At 42.5% G+C, this 21,894-nt stretch overlaps 1 protein-coding gene across 2 annotated transcripts in view; it reads left to right on the top strand.

The window, feature by feature from the left end:
• Nucleotides 1-21,894, top strand: part of SPATA5 (spermatogenesis associated 5) — a 165,229-nt gene that overhangs the window by 117,102 nt on the left and 26,233 nt on the right. The window contains exons 15-16 of one of the 2 annotated variants that reach the window (XM_042048494.1): nucleotides 12,854-13,018; nucleotides 15,168-15,170. In XM_042048494.1, the coding sequence (XP_041904428.1) occupies nucleotides 12,854-13,018; nucleotides 15,168-15,170 (168 nt within the window). The remainder of the gene's footprint in view (nucleotides 1-12,853; nucleotides 13,019-15,167; nucleotides 15,171-21,894) is intronic. The other variant, XM_042048493.1, reaches the window with a different exon arrangement.

The following is a 21,894-nucleotide window of genomic DNA, read 5'->3' as shown; positions in this document are numbered from 1 at the left end:
TAGAAAATAGAGGTGGGTGTCTCCTTACAAGCCGCATTGCCCTCGGGCAGCATCAAGCTCTGGGCACACCATTCCTGAGCTGCATCCTGAGCTGGGCTATTGTCTTTCTTAAATGATACGTCAGGAGGAGTAATCAGATAGTTATGTTAAATTGACTATGGTTTGAATCTTCCTCTAAACAGTGATTAGAGCCCAAGATAAAGCTGGTGGTTCAAAGTGACTCCCAAGCAAGTCACTTAAGCTTTCAGGATCAAACGCTGCTAGATTCTGGGAAGACCTTAGCATGAACACTGAAGATATTTCCTGTTTCCAAGTTGCAAGTGAGCAGTAACTCACCACTGGAGTTTGGTAGGAAAACCACAATGTTTCTTTTAAATGATGGGGCAATCGAGTATTTTATCTAATATATTGCACTTCCCCGGTGCTGAAGGGTGGGATTCTGTGACTCTGGCAAGCAGCAGCTTCTTACTCTATTAGCTGAGAAAATGTACAGCTCGGTATGGCAAGAACTTATTTATGCTTTGAAATTGCTTATGGTTTCCAAAATCTGCCTTCCATAAGGAGAATGGACTTGTTCAGTTAGGAAACTCACACCTATTTGGACACTTGTAAACTGAAGGAGAGTAAACCTCCCTCAACACTTCACAAGGAAGTTTGGCTGAAGGAAAAAATTCACCTCAGGAGCTCAACATGGTTTCTTTTGGGCCTTTCTGCCCAGCAGCTTCATAGCTGGCACATAAATGCAGCTTTCCAGACAGCCAAGTATTAATAAATCATAGTCGGTTTATATATGTAAAAGTTGTTGAAACTATGCAAATTAACTGTTAAACATACTCTTTCAGGAGGAAAACCCAATTTCTGTGAATTATACTACAAGTGAATGCAGTCTAAAATGAGATACATTGCTGACTGTATCAAAGGAGCATAAACAAGTGTTTAAAAGGTGAGAGGAGAACACTTTACCAGCATGGTTTTACACCTCAGGAGACTTACTAAGGAAATAAACTAAATATTTATAACAAGAAGGGAAGGAAATAAGCAATGATAATATTAAACAGCCGAGCAGGGCAATGATCTGTCAATCTTGGCAAATAAATCATCTGTAAGTAGATCATCATCAAGCTCACAACAGAGGGAAAAGCAAAACACAGGGAGAGCTGTAAATGAATATGGACCCAGAAAATAAAAATTGGTAAAGGTAGCTGAATTTTTACTGTGGAGTCATTAGAAAAGTGTAATTAAGGAGGAAAAAAAAAAAGGGAAAAAAAAAAAAAGCAGAAATTAAAGATGGCCTGAACTACTGTAGTAATTAATATGTTTCCGTGCTTTTTTCTGTTGGTGGAAAAGTCTTCTCCTGTGCTGTTTCAGGCAGGATAAAGGGATGAGTTGAAGTTCAGTGGAACAGAAGGTCATATGCTGACCAAATTTAATCCTGACCATAACTCAACTAAACCCTTATTTGAAATACCTCCCCCAGGGTTTTATAATCTAGGTTGTACTCACAGATTAGACATATTTGAGTCTGTCCATCAGGACTGGTACTGGAGCACCTTGAAATGACAGGGTATGTTAAGGGAAGTAATTGGCTCATTGAGGTTTTTGGTCAAGGTGTAGCTTTGTTGATTGAAGTACACCTTGACAGGATGAATACTCATTTATGCAGGCAAGTAGAGGTGCAATCTTTCATCCCTGCTGTTTGGAGCCACTGTTCATTTAAATGGGAAACAGTGGGAGATAAAAAAGGTAACTCAGGTGGAACATGCTTTATATTACTTAACGAAAACCACAGCTGGGTTGTTTTCCAACAGACACTCATGGGCAAAAAAAAGGGGGGAAAAGAAGAGAAAAAAGAGAAGGTGATTTAAAAACCAAATAGACTTAATGAGAACCACAGTAATTTTCAACCCTGATAATATGATGCAAAACCAGGCATCTTCTCTTTGCACGGCAGTAAGATGGGAATGAACAGGGTGTCCAGAAGGAAGCAGTGCAATACCTCAACGAGGCAGCAGCTGCATTTGGCCAGCATGAAGAAGATGTAGGTGTTGATAATCTACAATTTAAAACTGATGTAGGAGTCTTCCACTGAAATTCTGTTTCCACCTTAACAGTTGGATGTGAAAGCTGGAAATCCACCAAAGGTACAGACAGACGTCTAAAAGCTTTTGAAATTAAATGCCTTGGGGAAATAGTAGGTATTAAATGGAATGAATTTATAACAAATACTGAGGTTCGTCAGGGAGTTGAACAAGACTTAATCTCCTAAATTATCCAGAAATGAAGATGGAAATATCTAGGATATGTGGTAAGAATGAAGCCAGATCTGATGCCAGACTGTCTGCCATGGCAGGAATGCCTTCAGGCTTAAAAGGGGCTGACCAAAATAATTCCTCCATTGGAAAGTGCTTAGAACCAGAAACATCACAGGTGGCTTCACAAAGTGGGGGACAGTCAAGGAGAAAACCAGATGGACAACAGTCAGCAGAATCCCGCATTTGTTTGAGGGAACTCTCGGCAGTGTGGGGAAAAAATGTGAGTGTAGTGGCACCAAAGGTTTTCATCTAATATTTTACATCTGTGAGGGTCTATAAATGCTTGGCAGAATGATTCAGGACTTTTATCAGCACCGCTCTAGTCCCAGTGAGCAGAAAGGATGTATTTTAACCCCAGAGTTCCAGCTCTCTCTGTTGCTTGCAACTGGCAGCTGCAGTGAGCTCTGTAATTTATGTAAACTCTGTACCACCCACAAGTCTCTAAGATCAACACACAAAGTGGTTTCTGCCGGTATGAGGGAGAAAACCACCAGGTTGTCTTCCTGCATCCGGGTGGAGGAAGTCAGTGATTGTCTGCTTGCAATAATAAGAGGAGGCATGTCTGTGGGGCCTTTTCTCCAGGCAGAGTGTCTTGGCTTCTGACCCAGCCAGTGCACCGCTGTTCTTAATTAGCTGTGTCTTGACTCCATTAATATCCTGGCATGCATCTCTCTGGGATTCTGGAGTCAAGTGTGCAGTTCTTCAGTGTTACCCGGACTTTCTCAGTCTGTGGAACCGTGTCACCTGCTCTGTGGCACCAGCTGCAGCCTTGGTGACCACATCTGGCTGTTCCCAAAGTCTTTTTGCTCATCTGGACCCAAGAAAGTTCCTTAACTGCTTAAAGACTCACGTTGCATGTCTACTGCTAGATGTTCTATGTCAGATAGTGCTTTGCTATGTGAGCATCACTTTGTGGGTGCTGGTTAGAGGCTTCTTACCCACCGGCTTCTCTTTTCCTCCTCAATTTATAACTTAAACACAGGTTAAGAGTGCACCTTTTGAAAGGAGGAAGGGGCATCATTGGTGTTCAGGCATGTACCCATAGCAAAGGAGTTGGAAGGAGATGATCTTTAAGGTCCTTTCCAACCCAGTCTGTGATTCTTCCACTACTGTGTAGTGAGTTAAAACTCATAGTGTATTTTCTGGTTGTTCTGTATCAAAAGCATGGTTGGCATTCGATGAACAGAGGCATCCTGTGCTGTTTGTTCTGCTCAGCAGGCTCCTGCCTGGCCACCAGCTATGCCCTTGGCAGAGAGAAGGCACCCTTGGGAACACCTGGCAGCCTTGGGGAGAGATCCAAGTTTGCCTTAGTCGGTCTCAAATGGGCTTGGCACCTGCATTGTACCCAATATATGTTAGCTGTGAGTGGGCAGAGGAGGACTGTGTCTCCCAAAGAGGGGGAGTTAAACCGGGATTTGTTTTTTTCGCTCCCTGGAATATAAGCCTCAAGATGGGCTTTTAAAAGGCAAAATCACCTTGGTTTCCAATTTCAAGTACAAATGAGTGGTATTTAGTGTATTGTGGCTTTATTCTCTCTCTGAGTTGAATGATTTTCCTTTAGCTTACAGTTATTGTAATCAATATCTACTTTATTGCTTAAAATGGTCATCCAGAACCACAGTAGTAAAATAAGATCTCTCAAATAATGAAAACCAGAAATTTATTTTTTTTCAGCCGCAGCCTTGGCAGTAATGAAGGAAAGTCATTGATTTCCTTTTGAAACTGTTTCTGAATTGTTTCCTTGATGTTGCCTACCTCTCTTCTAATTTCTTTCTTTAGAAGCAGCTGCTTTCACATACCTGGTTTGTTCCAGGAACATTTCTTTTACACTTTGTTTATTTGTAGTTTGTTACAGACAGGTCCTAAAGTTTGGTCACAGGCCAGGAAAAGTCATGAAGATTTTTGTGGTAGGGTAGTCACTGAAGTAACCAGGTGCAAGGAATAGAGAAACTGGTATTACAAAAGGTTATATAAAATGGATCGTGCATCTTGTCTGCAGCACATTTTAACTTCTTGTCACACACTGAAGTATTCGGTCTTGAGAAGTGTTCAGAGCATGTCCTGTGGATGAATCGTAGGAAAACAGAAAGTAGGAGATGAAAAGCTATTACAAGGCAGGTCCAGATGGAGCTGACCTGCTGTCAGTTTTTGTCATTTGAAGCTAAGTTGTGTCTCAGAAAAAACATCTCATCGCATGCTGGTAATTTAATCAGAGCACTGGTAATATAAAGGTAAAGCTTATGTATGGAAAAGAATGTATTATGTGGTAGATTATTGTTGCAGTGTTAGAAAGCTTCTGAGGAGAATTGTGCTATTTTGGCAGGAGTTCAAAATTCTCTTTCCTACAAGGAACAGGTTTGGTGGTTTGTTTTTTCTCTAACATGTCATTTTGAGGTTACATGGTAACATCTGTCAGAGCTATGCTAACCTCTGTCATCCAGCTGTTATAATTGTGGTATTTTCCTTCCTTTTCCTTCTCTTTCCTCTCCTTTCTGCTTTCCCTTTCTCCTCCCTCTGAAAAGAAAAAAAAAGGTAAAAAACCCAACAACGAAAACCACCTCCTTTTATACTGAAACTTCAGGTGGAATGAAGTGGTTATAAAAGCATCTGTCAACACAGGAATGGTTTGCCAAGCCAAGTATTTGGGTTGGAAGTCATGCCTTCCCAACTGCTTGAAAACAGGAAGTATCTCTGTTAAGTGATGGATAGCTCTACTTTGCTGAGAGGAAGAAAAGGCTTTTTTTCTTTTTTTTCTTTCTTTTTTTGCCTCTGGGCCAACAAATGAGTTCTGCAGTTGTTCCATGTATCTAAGGAAAGACTCTTATGGAAATGTGGATATGGGTGCACACATCTATGTGTATGAGTGTGTATATATATATATATTTGTGTGTGTGTATGAATATACAAGCTAAAAAAAATTACAAAACTCAAAACCAACAATATACTTTGTACATGATCAGTCCCTGTCAGAAGCCAGCCCAGGCACATCTTATCCCAGTGATTCCTGTAAAGCTCTCAAAATCTGTCAGAAACAGCCTGCAGGATTGCAACGGCTCCTGGGTGATTAATTGCCAAAAGAGTCTGGTTCCAGGTTCCATTACATGTAATTGTTATCTTTTTCTAAAGGGGTTCTTTTATTAAACTCCCACCTCCCCCCCCCCCCCCCCCAAAAAAAAAAGAGGGGAAAAAAAAAAAGAGGGAAAGAAAAAAAAGAGCTGGCATTCCTGAGGTTTTGCACCTCTTAGACAGGAGCATGGAGGACTCTCTTATGTAAACATACACTGAAGAGGGTGTGTTATGTTGTTTATTAGCTGATGATAGATTTTTTCTTTCCCCCTTCACTTAATTTTAACTTTACTAAAAATCATTTTATTAGAAATGGGGGAGAAAAAGCTTCATTGAGTGGGCAACATCCAGTATCTTTGCATTAAAACCTCACTGTGAGACCCAGCAAATAGCAAAGGACTAGATCATCTCTGCTCCTTGCTAAAATTGCAGGAAAACCGCCAAAAAACTGGGACATCCTCTGTGCCATTGTGGTAAGACTGCTCAGACTAGACATGGGGAGAGGACAAGACCTTGAGTCTGACACCCCCTTTGCAAAGGAAGTTTATGGCTTTAAAATGTGTGGTTGAGTGTCCTGAAGGTAGGGGCAGATTGTGAAGAATAAATTGCCTTTCTGAGGCCATATTGACAAAGCAGGGGGGATTGAGAGCCTGATTCCCTGTTGGTGCCTCGGTGGGTTTAAACACACGTAATTTGGAGCTGAATTTCTGTGGTGCCAAAACCTGGAATTGTATCAGTATGGTTGCTTGGGTTTGCACTGCTTTTACTGCATTGAAAACGAGCCGTGTTTCTGACAGGTTTAGACTTTCATAGATGGAGGCCTGGGCAAAGCTTGGCTCCCAATGAGCACTGCAGTGATTTGTGCCAACTGACCAATTTAACTGTTTGAAATATCAGGTGGGAAAAAAAAGCACAGAGATACTGGTTCTGCAGCTGCAGAGTACCTGCCTGCAGATGTTTCTGCCAAGAGAAGTGGTTGAAACTCGGTTTCTTGAGATATTTTAATTCTATCTGAATAAAACTACATAAAAACGTGCCCTGGTATTGTCTGCATGGGCCAAGGAGCACACTGTTCCTCACAGTTGTGTTTGCACGGTCTCATTGCAACGGAACAAGTCTCCTCAAGTCTTCTTTCTCCGTGATTCCCTGTGAATTGGCTGTATTAATCAAACATCAAACTCTGCCAGTGGCAGGATGGTGATGTGCAGTGGTCAGAGCACTGCTGTTAGTCTGATTAAAAAGATGAGAATATTTTGTGGCATCCAGCTCTGTGCAGGTTTGGAAAGCCAAGCCTGGCCTTCCTTAGAGGTTTTTGAGGCTCGATATGCTTTCTCATCAACTCTGGAAATTTTTGCTCTCTTGAAGCACTTCAAGCGCTGCCTATTTGTAGTTACTGAAGTTATACTCGTATCTGTTTTGAATCACCATCCTTAGTGGAAATGACTGGTGTGCTGTGAAACATGCAGAAGCAGGGAATGTCGTTCCAGCAGGAGATGACAGTGGTTTCTATTGATTCAAGGCAATTCTTTCCCCAGGTTTCATTTTGTAGGGAAAGATGAGTTTGCTATTTTCCTGCACACTGGCACACTGTAGGATAAACTGTTTTGCTGTAATAGCAAAGAGACTGATCTGTAGTGCTGGCTGAAGGTGTTAGTTTCTGTGGGTAGCCAGCAAAGAGAGCCGTTCCAGAAGATGCGTTGAATTACGTGGAGAAGTTTCCCACTGTTGATGTGACAAACTGGAAACAGGTATGGCTTAGTGGTTGAAGGGAAAAGATGAACTAAAGGTGTATACCTGGAGGATAAACAAAAGGAGTAGCTGTTACACAGGCAGGGGCATCTGAGGAACAGATAACGTTCTTGTTTTGGAGATGGTTCACTCTGCATATCGCTTCGTCTTGCTTTGGACTGGGATCATATCAGCTGTCTCCCAGTTGGAGCTGGTTTGCTGTTTGTATCAAACCACATGTTTGCTCCCTGTCTTTAATTTGTGCTCTGGTGAATGCCTGAGCAGAGGGTTCCTGCTGCGCTGCTGCCGCTCGGTAGCGCGTTCCTGCTGAACACCTGCTGTCAAACCATCATGTCCCTTCTTGTCAACTTGCACAACGCTCTGGGTCTTGAGCAAGACTGACACCACAGAAGGGTTGTGCAGCCTGGCTTTTGTAAATCTGTGTAGAAAGTGAAGCCTTTGCATAGGGGACTGCAGCATTTTCTAGGAGCTGGTTTCTAATAATATTTGATAAAACTCTGTTAGCAAATGCATTTTATGAAGTAGTGGATGTACCGTAGGTTACGGAACCAAAGTGCTCCACCCTGAGAGGAGTCATAGATGTTGTGTAATGACAGCAGAGAGTAATCTGCGCAGATCCTGGGAGATGTACAAGGGTGGTGACCAGCAAAAAAAGTCATCAAAGAGGGGAGCTGGTTAGAGGTGTTGGCATGTGCTGACGGTGGTGACAGACATTGGCACAGAAGGAAGAAGGTGGGGAGGTGGAAGAGTGTGAGGAAAGGGGCTCTTGGCAGGAACAAAGCAGTATCGCTTGACTCGGGAGCCTGTAATTACAAGACTCCAGCCTTGTGACACAGTGAATAAGCGTGTCACCTGGAACAGAGGAATTTGGGGTTGCCTCCCGAAGCAGCTCATGCCAGATGGAGCGGGAATAAAAACCTTGTGGAAGAATAAAATTTAGCTCTCCACTCGACTGCAGTTTTTAAGTCCTTAATAGTGACACTCCAATGTGTCTTTTCCCCTCAGCACCTTCTAATTTCTGTAATTAACCCGTGGTTGTAAAAAAGCCTCCACCAATCTCTCTAGCAAACAGGATGGATTCCAGTACTTGAAACTTTCAAAGATCCTAAAATGCCAGGCGCTTCCTGATCTGTTGGGCTGGGAGCATGACCTGCTCTGGCACAGACCGAGAACAAAAACATCAGGCACTGAGCTGAGCCTCAAAAGCGTAGGAGAAAGCACCTTTATGGGAACTGCCTTCACTCCTGCCAGCGATAAATGATGGCACAAGAAGGCCTTAACATTTCCCACACTTGCAACGCATCTGTCCTGACATGTGGGCAAAACCATGGAAAGCATCTCACAAACAGCTACTGCTTACCCAGACTACAGGAAGGCTTGGGAGTTTTTAAGTTGTATTTATTTTTTCTAATGTTAGGTTACCCTCTTGCACAGTTCATGTGTGACTTTTTGTTACAAGATCTGATTAAGAATGCTTTTGATGAATTAAGCATGGCTGTGGAGATACATCAGTAGAAAAACTATTTTTTTTCTTGTCCCACTGAAAGCTCATCAGCTGGTTATGCTTCTGCCAGTATTGTAGTTCTGCATTCTTTGACAGTGTGATTTTTGAAATCGCCAAGTATCCTTTGAGAAAGCTAACTGAAGGTAAATGCTTAAAAAAAACAAAAGGGGAAAGAGGAGGAGGGAAATTAGCAAAGCCCTAAGGTTAAATCTGTTCCATTAACAGGAACCACAAATAGTTTTCAAGCTTTACCTGTTTAAGTTTTCTTTCCTGAAATAATTATCTTCATAACTGTGCACAAAATACACGTTTTTGACCTAGCTGTCTTTTCCAGTTATATGTTTTGAGGAAATACTCCATTTTAATTATAAAAAAAATGAAATGTTTCTTTTTGAGAGGGGAGCAGTTTCTCCTTAAAAAACTGTGGTTTTGCTGTTGATGATACTCTGCATTACATGACAATTATCCCACTTTGCAAGTGTTCCCCAGAGGAGCCCTGTATCTGTGTAGCACTCATAACCTTTCAATGCATGAGCACTTAGACCCCTTTCATAATTGTTGTGGTAACAACAACAACAAAAATCACATAAACCTGCAGAAGAATTGCTCAGTGGTACAAAGTATTCTGGTTTGAAAGTATTCTGGTTTCTACCAAAACCCCAATTACTTAATTTTGTGCCCTTCCTGGCCGACATAAATTATGCAACCCTCGCATCTTGACATCAGTGAGTTACGTAGCTCTGTGCACACATCAATTAATTTTGGCACCATCAACTTCCCACCTTCTGTGTGCTCCTCGCCCCAAATCGGGTTTGCATCTCCCAGCCGCGAGCGGTTCATCTCGAGCTCCTGGCAGCCGCATCTGCCTGGGCCTGCAGCCCCGCTTCAACTCTTCACCCTCCCCCTCCTGCCTCTGCTCCTGCTCAGCCAAGCCACCGCCTGCTCCTGCTGAATCCCTCCTCCTCCTCCTCCTCCTCCCGCTCCACAGTGTGGATCCATCCTTGTGCATTGCCAGTGGGTCACCACCTAATCTCAGTGCACCCAGCCCAGGGCAGTGAGGCTGGCCCAGAGGTGACCTTGTTGTCCGTATTGCCCTCCTCTCCATTTTCAAAGTGCACGTTGCAAGATTGAAGCTCCATCTTCTGGAAGAGCCTGTGAAAGTCATGGTGTGCTTGGAGCAGCCACCTCCAAAACCCTACCTGTAGTGAAGCCTGGATCATGCAGCATCCTACTGAGAAAAGCAGTAGCTTCTAGGTCTGTACAAAAAGTGGTGTTGAGGAGAAAGCACCCATCCAACTCAGCACTGCTGCCGGCATGCTGGTAAGCATGACCTGGGCCTCGGGGTTGAAGTGACGCCACTGCTGCAGGTATCCACATCCTGTGCCTCAGCAGGCTTCCTTAAGCAACCCAGAAGAGCTCACTTCCTTCCAGTGAGCAAAAACGTCATGAGGGATGTCTTGTTCCCTTACTGCTGACCTCTGCGTGCAGCTCAGTTCTGAATTCTGAATTATTTTGGCCAGAAAGGAAAAGCATCTCTGTGAGAAGCGTGCAGAGACCAAACACCTGAGAGGGCAGTGTGATGTCCTGCAAATGAGAGAGGCCTTAGCTTGCTGTTGCTTTCCGGTTGCGTTCTGAGCAGCTGGCAGCAGAGCAGCTCTGCAGCCCACCCGCGGCCCCTCACCAGGCCTTTGTCCTCCAGTAACACAGGATGGGTCAAGGCCTCACCTCTCCTGCTGATTTTAGCTCCTCGGGAGCATGGAGAGGGGGAGACTGGTGGCTTGCCAAAGGGCCAAGGTGATGACAGCAGAGCAAGGAGCAGTCAGGCTGTGCCCAGGGTTTCCCAGGGTCACCATGTTAGGAGGGCTCTCACAGACCAGCTCTCAGTTCAATCTGCTTTTGTCTCCAGGGGCTGGAGGGAGTCTGATTCTTGTCTCAAGTTGAGGTTACAGAATATTTTCTCTCCTTTTTGTCTGTGTTGATGTAATGAGCGAGTGCTGCTGCGACTGACTTGTGCTTTTTTTGTACAGTTACCAGCACATCTGGTCGCCTTGGATAAGGTCCCTGGGCCTGATTGTAGCAAAAAAGTAATGATAGCGTGCTTAAAACTTGGGCCTCCAACTACCACCATATGTAAAATGCAAAGCATTGGGGACAAACTGGAAGAAACACAGATTTTAGTCACTGATCAAAAAAAGTATGTTCATTGTGTTATATCTGCAGTTGTGCTTTTTGTGTCTCGGAACTGAGAGCCAGGCAATGGAGCACTTGCTCCCAGCTGATTGGCAGTGAGCATTTTCCCTGTCCCACCTGCACCACAGCCCTGGTCATTCATCAGTGGGAAGCTAAGCTGGCTGTAGAAAACATTCTAATTACCTGGGTGTCCTGATGAAACCTGCCTTGGTTTGAAAGAGGCACACCACTGTGCTCACGTGAACGTTTCTTTTTTCTTCTAAATAATAGAATTAGCTATGGGCATTTCCTTAAGAGCACACAGAACACAATTGCAGTCTAATTCCTCGCCCTCCAAGCCTAGTCTTGAAACATGCAAATTTCTCTTTCAAGTATGTTGGCAAAAAATGGCAACATCCTGACACACACGCATGATTTAGACGCTGGATTGCACACTGGTCGAGATACCAGTTGTGGAAAACAGCACAGTCTGCTGAGCAAGTATCAGTGGACAGCTTGTTTCTTGTACTCTTGTAGGGATCCAGCACTGGCCACTGCAGGGACACGGTACTGGGCTGGATAAGGATCTGTGCTCTTCCCAGCCTTACTCTATCCTTGCACAGCTCCCTGCAGTACCACAGCACAGTGCTTTCTGCTGAGCATTTTCATGTTCTGTTTTAAAAATAACAAGACATCTCTTAACATTCAGGGTACATTTTTCCACTCTGAAGCACCACAACAGTCTTTTTAAAGAAACTCTAGGAAGGGTGTTAACTTGATCAATGCTGTGCAGGAAGGAAAGCTCTTTCCTACTATTTTTTCAGCATGACTTTCACTGACATGATCAGGCTGGGAAAAGACTTATTGGCTGACAGCCCAGGACAGCCATGCAATATCTCTAGTCATCTGGAACTCAAACTAGTCTACCCAAGGGAGAACCATAACATAAAAACAATTTAGGTTACATGCTGAATCTTATAAACATTGTTCAGTTTTTATAAAATAGTTTAAATACTATTTACGTGCATTCGCTGTGCATGGGATTATTGTATTTTCCAAATGTCAAGTAAGAAAGGCTGGGAGGGTTTTTACTTTTTTTACTGTAGATGGTTTTCAAAAATCTTGGAGATTTTTTATAAACATAGGGAAATGAGCTTCCTCCCTTCTCATAAATTTAAGAGCTTGGCTTCTCCTCTCTATCGGATATAATTGTTTTATATATAGATAAAGTTTACTTTTTGACCGTGTCCAGAAAGCTGAAGGGAGCTTCCAGAGGTCCAGTGATCCCTCTCCTGCACACACAGGGCTTTCACCAGACCATATCGGGGAGAGCTTGGCTTCCTCTGCTGAGCCATAAAACCCTTGAGAGCAGAGTTTCCACAGCCTTCCTGATGACCTGCCCTGAGACTGTGCTTCTCTTCTAGACGTTTTTTCCTCCCATCCAGTCTGAACCCTCCACTCTGCCCTTCGTGGCCACTGTCCCCTCTTACGTTGTCTGTCACTGTTTGCTCTGTCACCCTCCCACCTCCAATATAATCTGAGTAACCCTGAACACCCAAAGTGCAAGGCCAAACACATGTGTATGAAGCTGAGCATCACTGGCCTCTCTCTGTTGTTACCTTATTTTGCATAAAAAAACCTGTCAGAGTAATCTGCTCTTCTGTAAGTATGTGCAGCTCTAATAAAGCAACATGGATGCAGAATGCAAGATTCATTCCAACAAAACCCTTCTTTTCTCCACTTGTTGTCTTGGTGGAAGATCTGAACTTGGGATGTGTCCATTGCCACCTGTCTTTCTGCCAAGTCCTAACATTCCAGCACACCTTGCAACAAGTCTAGAAGTATTATTTTAGGAAAATGACTATGGTTTCTTTATGATTCCTTTTTTCCATAAACTGGTATTTCATAAGCTAAGTAGCTTACTGTCTTTTCTTGTGCAGGTTCTTGCTTTTGCTGAAATTATTGGTTATTTGGTGGTGGTGTTGTTTTTGAGTTGTGGTTTTTTTTGCTTCCTTGATGTGCTGTAACTTTTACTGCGATGCTTTTGTTGCAGGCCTTGCTGAGGCCGGGGCGAATAGACAGAATTATCTATGTGCCACTGCCAGATGCAGCCACTCGCCAGGAAATCTTCAAGCTTCATTTCCAGTCCATGCCAGTCAGCGATGATGTCTGCTTGGCTGAGCTCGTGGAACACACACAGAAGTACTCGGGAGCAGAGGTAAAACTTCCTGGAGCTGATGTTTAAAGTTGAGCTCAAATATCATCCAGATATCTCTTGAGCCTTCTCAGAGTGGTGGTCAGAATTAGGAAAGGGAATATTTCAGATATTTCTGTGTTTTTGCAGGCTGGGGCTTTTTAACTTTCAAAAAAGCATCAGAGGAAGGTTGCCAGGGGAAGGGTCTCTTTCAGAGTGAGCCTTTGTACAATTGCAGATGGCCTCATTAAGGATGTGCTGCCAGGAGTGGAGAGAGGTGGAGGCAAGTTCCCCCAGACTTCCCAAACAATTCCTCCACATCTCTGGGAATCTTCTGAATGTAGGTTTGTGACTGAGAGCCTCAGGTGGAGAAAGGAGAGATGGAGTTGGGGAACAGTATAGGGGGGTTGCAAAGGAATCGCTTTAAAGCTTGTATTTTCCTATTCCGTGTAATCAAGACCTCACAGCAGCGCTTACTGTTATAGCTTGTTGCTATTAGCTTCTGACAATGGATGTCAGACAATTATTTCCTGTCCTAGGTAGAAGGAGAAACTTTCTCAGATGCTGCTGCCTGGCACTTATAAGTATCAGTACTTCAGTGGTCACCATTCTGCTCCCTGAATATTATTCATGTCAGTGTTTCATGAAAGGATATTTCCTCATTTTAATTAATTGAGAGTAATTATATTAATTCAAAAATTCAAAGAATGTTAATAAGGTTGCCAAGTCAAGCTCTTGAAAGGTGTGAAATACCAGAATTTCCACCTTGCTGTAGCCAGCCCTAGTGTCTGCATTATCACACCGTCTCATTACATAGCCACCTTCTGCTTTTTCCATAGCAGAATGGAGAATGTCATGTGCTTGCCTTGGCTCCCCATCTCTGTGTGCTGTTTACAAGGGCAGGGAAATAAGCTAAACTTTTGTCTTGGGTGATTGTGGAGGATTTGTGTGATTGCTGTAGTGCTGAAGGCCCTTCTCAACAGACTGGTCATTGAACATACTGCTCCCAGGCAAGGCTTCTCCTCATTTAGCTGTCACTTAAATACTGGTAGGTTGTAAAATGCTGTGCTGCATTTATGTGCAGCTTAAACCCTGGCTGAGGAGGGCACTGCTGTGTGTGCTGTGGGGTCATTTTGGGAAGCTGTGTCACAGCAGACACCAAAGCCAAACCCACGAGAGTTTTCCTCCTCCACAGCACAGGGCAGACTGCACTCCGGGAATGAATGAATGAAAGCCATGTAGTGAGCAGAGCTGGTTTGTGTAGCACATCCTTTTGCCCAGAATGTGGGCTCTCACAATGGAAAAAAAAAAGCAACAATAAAAAGAATTTCAGGCTTAAATGTTGATCTGGAAAACTGTCACAGCTCTACTGCTTCCACATTTTGGAGCAGTGACCTGAAACAGTGTTATGTTTATATTTGGGAGACAGTGACACAACTTGGGAACATTTATCTGCCTCTGGCTGAGTTACAAGCCTCCAAAACCATAAATATAAACATATCCTCTGTTGCATATGGCAACTCTCGCCTTACCAGGCAACAACTGCGTGCTTGTATTTTAGAAATTCCAAGCATATGGGGATTTCCTTTGGATCTGGATCAGCTGAAAAGCTAGTGGTGAATTCCAGTGCCTGGTTGATAATGAGTCACAAATGTCTTGGTGCTGGCTTTGTACGGAACCAAAAATAAGTTAATGGGTCATTGAGTGCAGCTACAGTCTGGTTGCAGGGGAAAAAAAAAAAGCTGCCTGTTTCTAATATGGTATTTCTCACGAATTTTGTTCTTTTGCATCATGCAAAGTATTATAATAACTGGGATGTAAAGAGTAAATACAGAAAAAGCCTCAGTCAGGGTTCCTTGGAAGAATATATAGTCTTGGCAGTTGGCACACACAGTGGCCAGTTTCATTAAAGCCTTTTCTTCCCAGTGTCTCCAGCTTCCCAGCTTTACAAATAGTTTCCGCTGCTGAATGGCAAGTTCCCATTCCACTGTTCTAGCCTTTGTTCAGAGAAAGAAATGGAAAATGCCTGGTTTTGTGACTAGAAGATGCTGTATGAATAGGGAGCTGCGTGTAAAGATGCGTTGAATCATCCTGACATGAGCTGAATAAACAGCCAGGAAAGTGGATAGTTCAGCGTGCATCTGGCTTCCAACTTGGCCCCTTTTCAGATCAGATAGTTGTGTATTTTTGCCTGTCATCACTTATGACCAGTTATCTCTGTTCACCTGCTGGATGTACGTTTCTCTTAATGACTACCTTTAAAGATATATCAAGATAGCAAAATAGGGTGATTACTTCCCACTGTTTCACGTGAGGGAAGGTGGATGATAATTTATGAGGGTGAATTACAATTTCCTTCTCTCGTGTGTAAGTGAAGTGTAAAGTAATAAAAAAAACCATTAGATGAGCAATGTCTGTACAGTTAACTTCTAGGTCGAAGAAATCCTCAGCTTTCTGAAAATATTCAGGTTTGAGTTCAGTCTTCATTTCTAGACCTTTCTGAAGTAGTGCTCTGCAGTAGTGCTTGGGCTCTTGTTCAGGGATACTGCATTTTATTTTGGCCAAAATTGCAGGAGGTCCAACTTTTATAAAACTGGTAATTTTTTAATGGTTTTATATGATTAGAATGTCTTCACTCAGAGGTTGTTTCACAGTTTGATCACAGCTCTTCCTAGAGCATTTTCACTGTTGTACTTCATGCTGGGAAGTTTTATCTGTTTCATTTCCCACTGAAGTAGGAATAATTAGAGATCTGACCACAGATGTATTTAAAAGCAATGTTTTTAAGTACAAGCAGTGTGAGTTCTTTGAGTCTCATTTGCTTGTTTTCATGGTGCTGCCACAGCCAGCTTGCCTTAGGAAAGATGGGCTTTCCACACTCAGGTGCTCCATTTTTCAGTTTGGGATTAGACAAGCAAGGCATGAAGAGACTGTTTCCCCACTGGAGAAATATTTTGTTCCAGAAAGTAGGCGATAAAAAGGAAAAGAAACCCAGCAGAGTGAGAGATATTCTTTTATTGTCTGAGCCGCAGTCAGACGATGTTTTTGTTGCAATTCAAAAGGCAGAGAGGGAGGTTTTAGGCAGAAACTGAAATCAAGTGTTGAGTTGTTTTGAGTTTAAAGTCGGTTGGAATTAATAAAAAATTAAATAATCTGGGTATGATGACAATACCCCTCAGACGAGTGTGCTTATGAAAGTAAGATAATGGGACTGGCTACTTTTAAATTGGTGGAAAGCAGGTCATGGTGAAAGCCAAGGCTGGCATGGTTTCTATAGTATTATCAGTTTCCATGCTTACAGGACACAATAGTAGAGCGGGAATCTTGGAACCTGTAAATCTTTCACTGGTTCTTAGTCAAAGTGGAACAGTTAACGTAAAAAATATCTTTCTCACTTTGCAATAACTCGCAATGGGAGCACAGAAAATGAAAGGGAAGAAAAGCAAGCTGATGAAGATTTGCTCTGGCTCAAATAAGAGCAGATGTGATGCCAAAAAGATCTTTGCAGCAGCAAACTAGCTCAAATCAACTCGACTCTTTGACTCTTAAAATATGTATTCCAAAACATGCGTGTTCTTGTTTACCAGATATTGACATATTTAAACTAGTAACTTTAATTAAAAAAACACCCCAAAAAACCACACCCTTTCCAAATTCCTCTCTTTCTTACAGAGGAAGATACTAAGTACAAAAGGAATGAGGATGTGTTCCATCCTAGGTGCACAGGAGGGTGAAGACTTTTTTAAGAGATTGGGAAAAATGTGTCTATTTAGTAAAGAATATCTACAGTAAAGGAGAGAGAGGGTTTAGATATAGCAGAAAAAAAGGACATTCAAAAGATAAGGATGTGTTACCTTCTTTCCATCTAGCTTTCCATGAAGGAAAAGATCTTCCAGACTTAAGGAAGAGTGTTTCTGTTTAACATTATTAAAGAACAGTGGATTCAATCCTATATAGTAGCCTGAAGTATTACAGTGAAATGTGATTTTCAAGGTGAGGAATGCCATCAAACTGAAATGCAGCAAGATTAAGGCCTCAGATGAACCTCTGATGTCTCTCTTGGAACGGTGCAGGGGATCTGTTAATTTATATTGCTCATTGAAAAGTGAACATTTTTGTGTGGGTGGGTGAGGAAAAGTCTCTGCCATCATCCAATATGGGTAGCATGGGATCACCTCCTTCCTACACAGTGCTAAAGATGTGTTTGGCACAGGTGTCTGGAAGGTGAGGAAATACCTGGCATTGGGAATGTTTTCCAAATGTTAGTGTTTGGGATAAAGGAGATGAATCACTGGAAAGGAAATAACTACACAGGACTTCCCATGGGATTTTGCCTGCTGCTGGTCTCGCAGGAGGCTCCTACGTGCGGAATGTGCTTGAGCAGACTGGGAATGAGGGCAGTGTGAGCACCTGGGGATGTTGGAATGGCACTGGTGTGGCAGTGCTGAAAGCAGAAGTTTGGGGCATTACTCTGCCTCTCCCTGCTCTTTTCAGTCACTTCAGAAAGATCTGGTTTCCGTCACTTATTTTTCTGAGATGTTGCCCGGAGTGGACGGATTTTCATCGTGTTGTGTCTCAGCTGAGGCCTGATAAAGTGCTGTGTGCTCTGACCTAGTGAGGGTATAGAGTATGGCTGGCAATCAGCACATTTATGCCAAACATAAGGTTTGGCGTAGAGGGGAGTATTGGCACTGAAATTTATGCATGGCAAGCTCATCTGGGAAAGAACATTTTCTCCTTCAGTGAGATAATGATTTGCTAGTAGTTTAATCAAGCAAGGGAGATTTAATGCATCTGGATGAAGGGACATTAGTGTTTCCGAAAAGGTCAGACGCATTAACAGCCCAGGGGGACACAGTCGAAGCTGCTTCCTAAGTAACTCTAAGAACAGTTATCCTGAGAGGAACTTGGGGAAAAAAGCCAGAGGGAATTTGAATGAGCACCAAACAGTGCTGAGGTATGAAATTTCGCTTGCTTCTCAAACCTGACTTTTTTTTCCCCATAAAGCCCAAAGGGCTTTTGATTCTTTAAATGCTGAAACAGTTCAGATGCAGGAACTTTACAGCTGATTTCAACATGTTTTTCTTCATTAAGTACTTTAAAGATATCATCCACCCATGTTCTGTAAGTGAGGACTCCTGTGTTTGCTTTTGTTCTCCCTGTGGTTTTGCAGAGTTGTTTTGTGTTGTGTCCAGTGTTTGGAGAAAGAACATCAGCAGAAGCATCACCTGTGTCAGAGCAAGCTCCCTTCCCATGAGCTTGCACAATCCAGCTGTAGTTTTACCAAACCAGCTGAGGCACCAACTGCTGTTTGCCTCCTTCCCTGTCTTTTCCTTCCCATTTCCCCACAACCTCACCTGTGGCAGAGTAACCAGGAGCTCCTGGTTGCTGAGGGTGGCAGAGGAGAGTGTGCTGCCAGCACAGCGGGGCACTGCCACTGTCACACAGGCTTATAAAAGAGGGACCTAGGCTGAGCCTCTGTCAGCCAGCTTCACTTGCCCTCTGCTCTTGCTTTACTGCTTTATTGTCCTGGGTTTGGCTGTAACTCCCAGCAATGGAAAAACATGTTGCTCTTTAAAAGCAGATGGGAATTCATTCCTGAAGGAAAAAATATGTCTCTTTAGGCTACTGCTATTGTTTTCTTTGAGTTTTATTTTTTGCCTGTGAGTTATTTCTAGCAACTTTTAATTTTTCTTTTTTTTTTTTGATTCAGACAGTGGGGATTATTCTTCAGTGTCTTAAAGCACACAGTCTCAGTATAGCAATGATCACAAGTGGGGGTATTTAAAGTTCAGAGTGAAAATTGCATTTGCAGTGATCAGGAAGGAATTGAAAGTGTTGGCTTATTTCTGCCTTTTGAAGTACTTTCATTGGCGTAATACAAATGCTTATATCGGCTCAGAGTTGTAGAATTGGCTTTTATGTTAAAAAAAAAAAGGAAAAGAAAAAATAATAAGTGATTTTTTTTCCTCACACTGACCTGTTTTTCTGATTTAAACCTGTAGTGCTGGCACTTGATCTCGTAAGTTATGATGTGTCACGGGGTATGTGGTTAGGAGTGAACTTGCTGCTTGGAGTTTGGCTCAACTCTAGTCCTAAAGTATAAGACAAGGCATACAAATTGGAGAAAGTCACCAAAAAGTTATTGCACTTCAGAGAAAACTGATTCCTGGTCTGTCACTCTTACATGACAACTTCAGGGCCAGTTCCTCTCAACATACACAAGTTGCTGTGTAAATACTGAGTATGTCTTAGTACATTAGGAAAAGATATGTCTGAAGTTTTTTGTTTAATTTTCCATGAAACCACTGATTTGTATCCACATTTTTCATAAACCAGGGTGGGAGTGAATGGGGGAAGTAAATATTCTTACATACCCATTGCTATTTCTTATGCCCTTAAGATTAGCAAGTGTCTGACTTGCTTATGTGCCTGTTATGATTAATTTTAATAGTACACAATGTCTGACTGTCCATCCTCAGTGTTCAATTTATCTTTCTTTACATGTATATTCATTTTCCCCTTGGATATGCTGAGTTAGAGGAGGGCCACCAAGTTGATTGGAGGGATGGAACACCCTTCCTATGGGGAAAAGCTGAGAGAATCAGGATTGTTCAGCCTGGAGAAGAGAAGGCTTTGGGATCACCTAATTGTGGCCTTCCAGGGACCCTGCAGGGATCCTGCAAGAATGGAGAAGGACTATTGGCAAGGGCATGTAGTGACAGGACAAGGGGCAATTTCTTTCAAACTGAAAGAAAATAAGTTTAGATTAGCTTATTATGAAGAAATTGTTCCCTGTAAGGGTGGTGAGGCTCTGGCACAGCTTGCCCAGGGAAGTTGTGGCTGCTCCATCCCTGGAAGTGTCCAAGGCCAGGCTGGATGGAACTCTGAGCAACCTGGTCTAGTGAAAGGTGTCCCTGCCCATGGCAGCGAGGTTGAAACTGGAGGATTTTAAGGTCCCTTCTAACCCAGGCTGTTCCTGATTCTGTGATTTCAAGGAGGTAGCACCAAGGCATAATCTCCAGCATCAGCTTGGCCAGGAGAGCTGCAGAAGGCTCCCCACTTCTGCAGTGAAATTACCTTCCATCCTTAATAGAATCAGCCCTCCAAAACCATGGGTTGTACTTGGTCAATGAGATCTGAAATAGTTCTGATTATCATCTTAATTGGCACTAGGAATATTTAGATATAGTACCTGAAGGCTAATTCAGGATGTTTATACCAGATGAAAGCATCCAGAGGAACACCTTGTACTGACCTACTTGTGTTTCTGGGACTGTGCCAGTTAAATTGTTGTCATGGTAGAAGAAATGTTAATGAATGGCAGAGGAATAATAGGGCCCAGGTGTAAAAGCCTATTAATCTACCTGGCTATTGTTGCTGTGATTGAAGAACATGTTATTTTAATGGCAACACTGACTGTTTACACTTCACTGAACTGCAAAGATTGGAGAGCTGGGGGTGTGCGTGAATTAAAATGTTTGAACATATATTGGTATCTTTGTGTGCAGGGAAAATAGGATGTTTGCTTTTGGCAGTCATCTGCAAAAAGTCATTGTTTCTGTTGCAAAAATTTGGAACCTAATAATGAATAATAGTATCTAATAAAATCAAATCACAATAGACTGTGAATTTCTTGAACAATGAATGTACCTAATTTTAAGCTTAAATGCCCTCTCTGGTAAAGCTACCATTGTGTAGTACATGCACCAACTATTCTGCTTTCATTGCTTTCTCCCATGATAGAAATGATATTTGACTTGTGTGAAGTGAATTTTGAGTTTATTTTGTAAGGGGTGATCATTACTGATAAAATATTTGGAGGTGGGGTAGGAGGGGTGGGGTTTGGTTTCTTCCTTAACATTTTAATTATGATGTGCTTTGATACTTCCTGTCCTTAAAAATGTGTATAAGGCACAGGTTTATGCACTTGTCATCCCAGAAAGTTGAGTTTGTAAATGCACTCTGCTATATTCCTTTCAAAGAGGTTTTGATTATGTGTAATTTTATTTTCCTAAGTGAGATTTTTTGCAGATAGAACAGTTGAAATGTCTGCTTTTGTTCCACTTTCTTTTTTTATCCGCAAACTTTAGCAATGGCGGTGTTGGAGCTGGTGGCTTTCTGGTGAGATTAAGCTGCTCGGTGTTAATTCTGAAACCATTTGAGAAGTTGTTAGTAATTAAAATAGTCACTGATGCTGAATGTGGGAACAGGGAATCTTTCAAGTATTGCAGCCAAACCTACATCGTCAAACAGGGCAATTTTCATTCTTGCCATGTAACTTCTGTTTTCCAGAGCCCGGCTGGAAAGCTGATGGGCACAAGCACTGCTGTAGCTCGGATTTTTGCATAGCAGAAGTTGGAAGTTGTTATTTCCAAGTTATCTTTTATGGTTACCCTTAAATACATATGGAAAAGCTTTGGATTGCCTTTGGCAAAAGGATTAAAAGGTTATTGGCAGATGGAAGCAGCACAATAATAACGCTGCAGCAAATTATTAGCTATGTTAGAAGCAATTCCATGGCCTGTTTTACTTTTTAATTAAACTTTTTTCAAACTATCACCTAGTTCCCAGCTTAGGCTTTTTGTTTCCTGTCTTTGAGTAATGAAAATGTCAAGGATAGCTGGGTAGGAAAAAAACCTTTCAGGTCTTAGTCTTCTGTAATTTGTCCATGGCATTGCGTGTATAGAAGGGAGCCATCGGATCTGGCCTGACCACTTGCAGTGGGAGAAAACGGAGCAAACCCCAAGATGACTGCAAGTGCTAATTGGTCTTGACATCCCCATTGTCAGGGGAGGAGAACCAAGAGCGTTTTGTCCAGTTTAAAAGAGCTGCTTCGGGTTTTGTTTGATGGTTTATTTTCCTATTTAGGGAAGTTGGGGGTGGGAGTTACTTTCTCA

Source organism: Corvus kubaryi, unplaced genomic scaffold (genome assembly GCF_017639235.1).
Source record: "Corvus kubaryi isolate FWS band 111438036 unplaced genomic scaffold, C.kubaryi_AGA036_p1.0 67, whole genome shotgun sequence".
NCBI lineage: Eukaryota > Metazoa > Chordata > Aves > Passeriformes > Corvidae > Corvus > Corvus kubaryi.
Note: the sequence above shows the minus strand (reverse complement) of the source record. Positions and strands in the feature narration are given on the sequence as shown.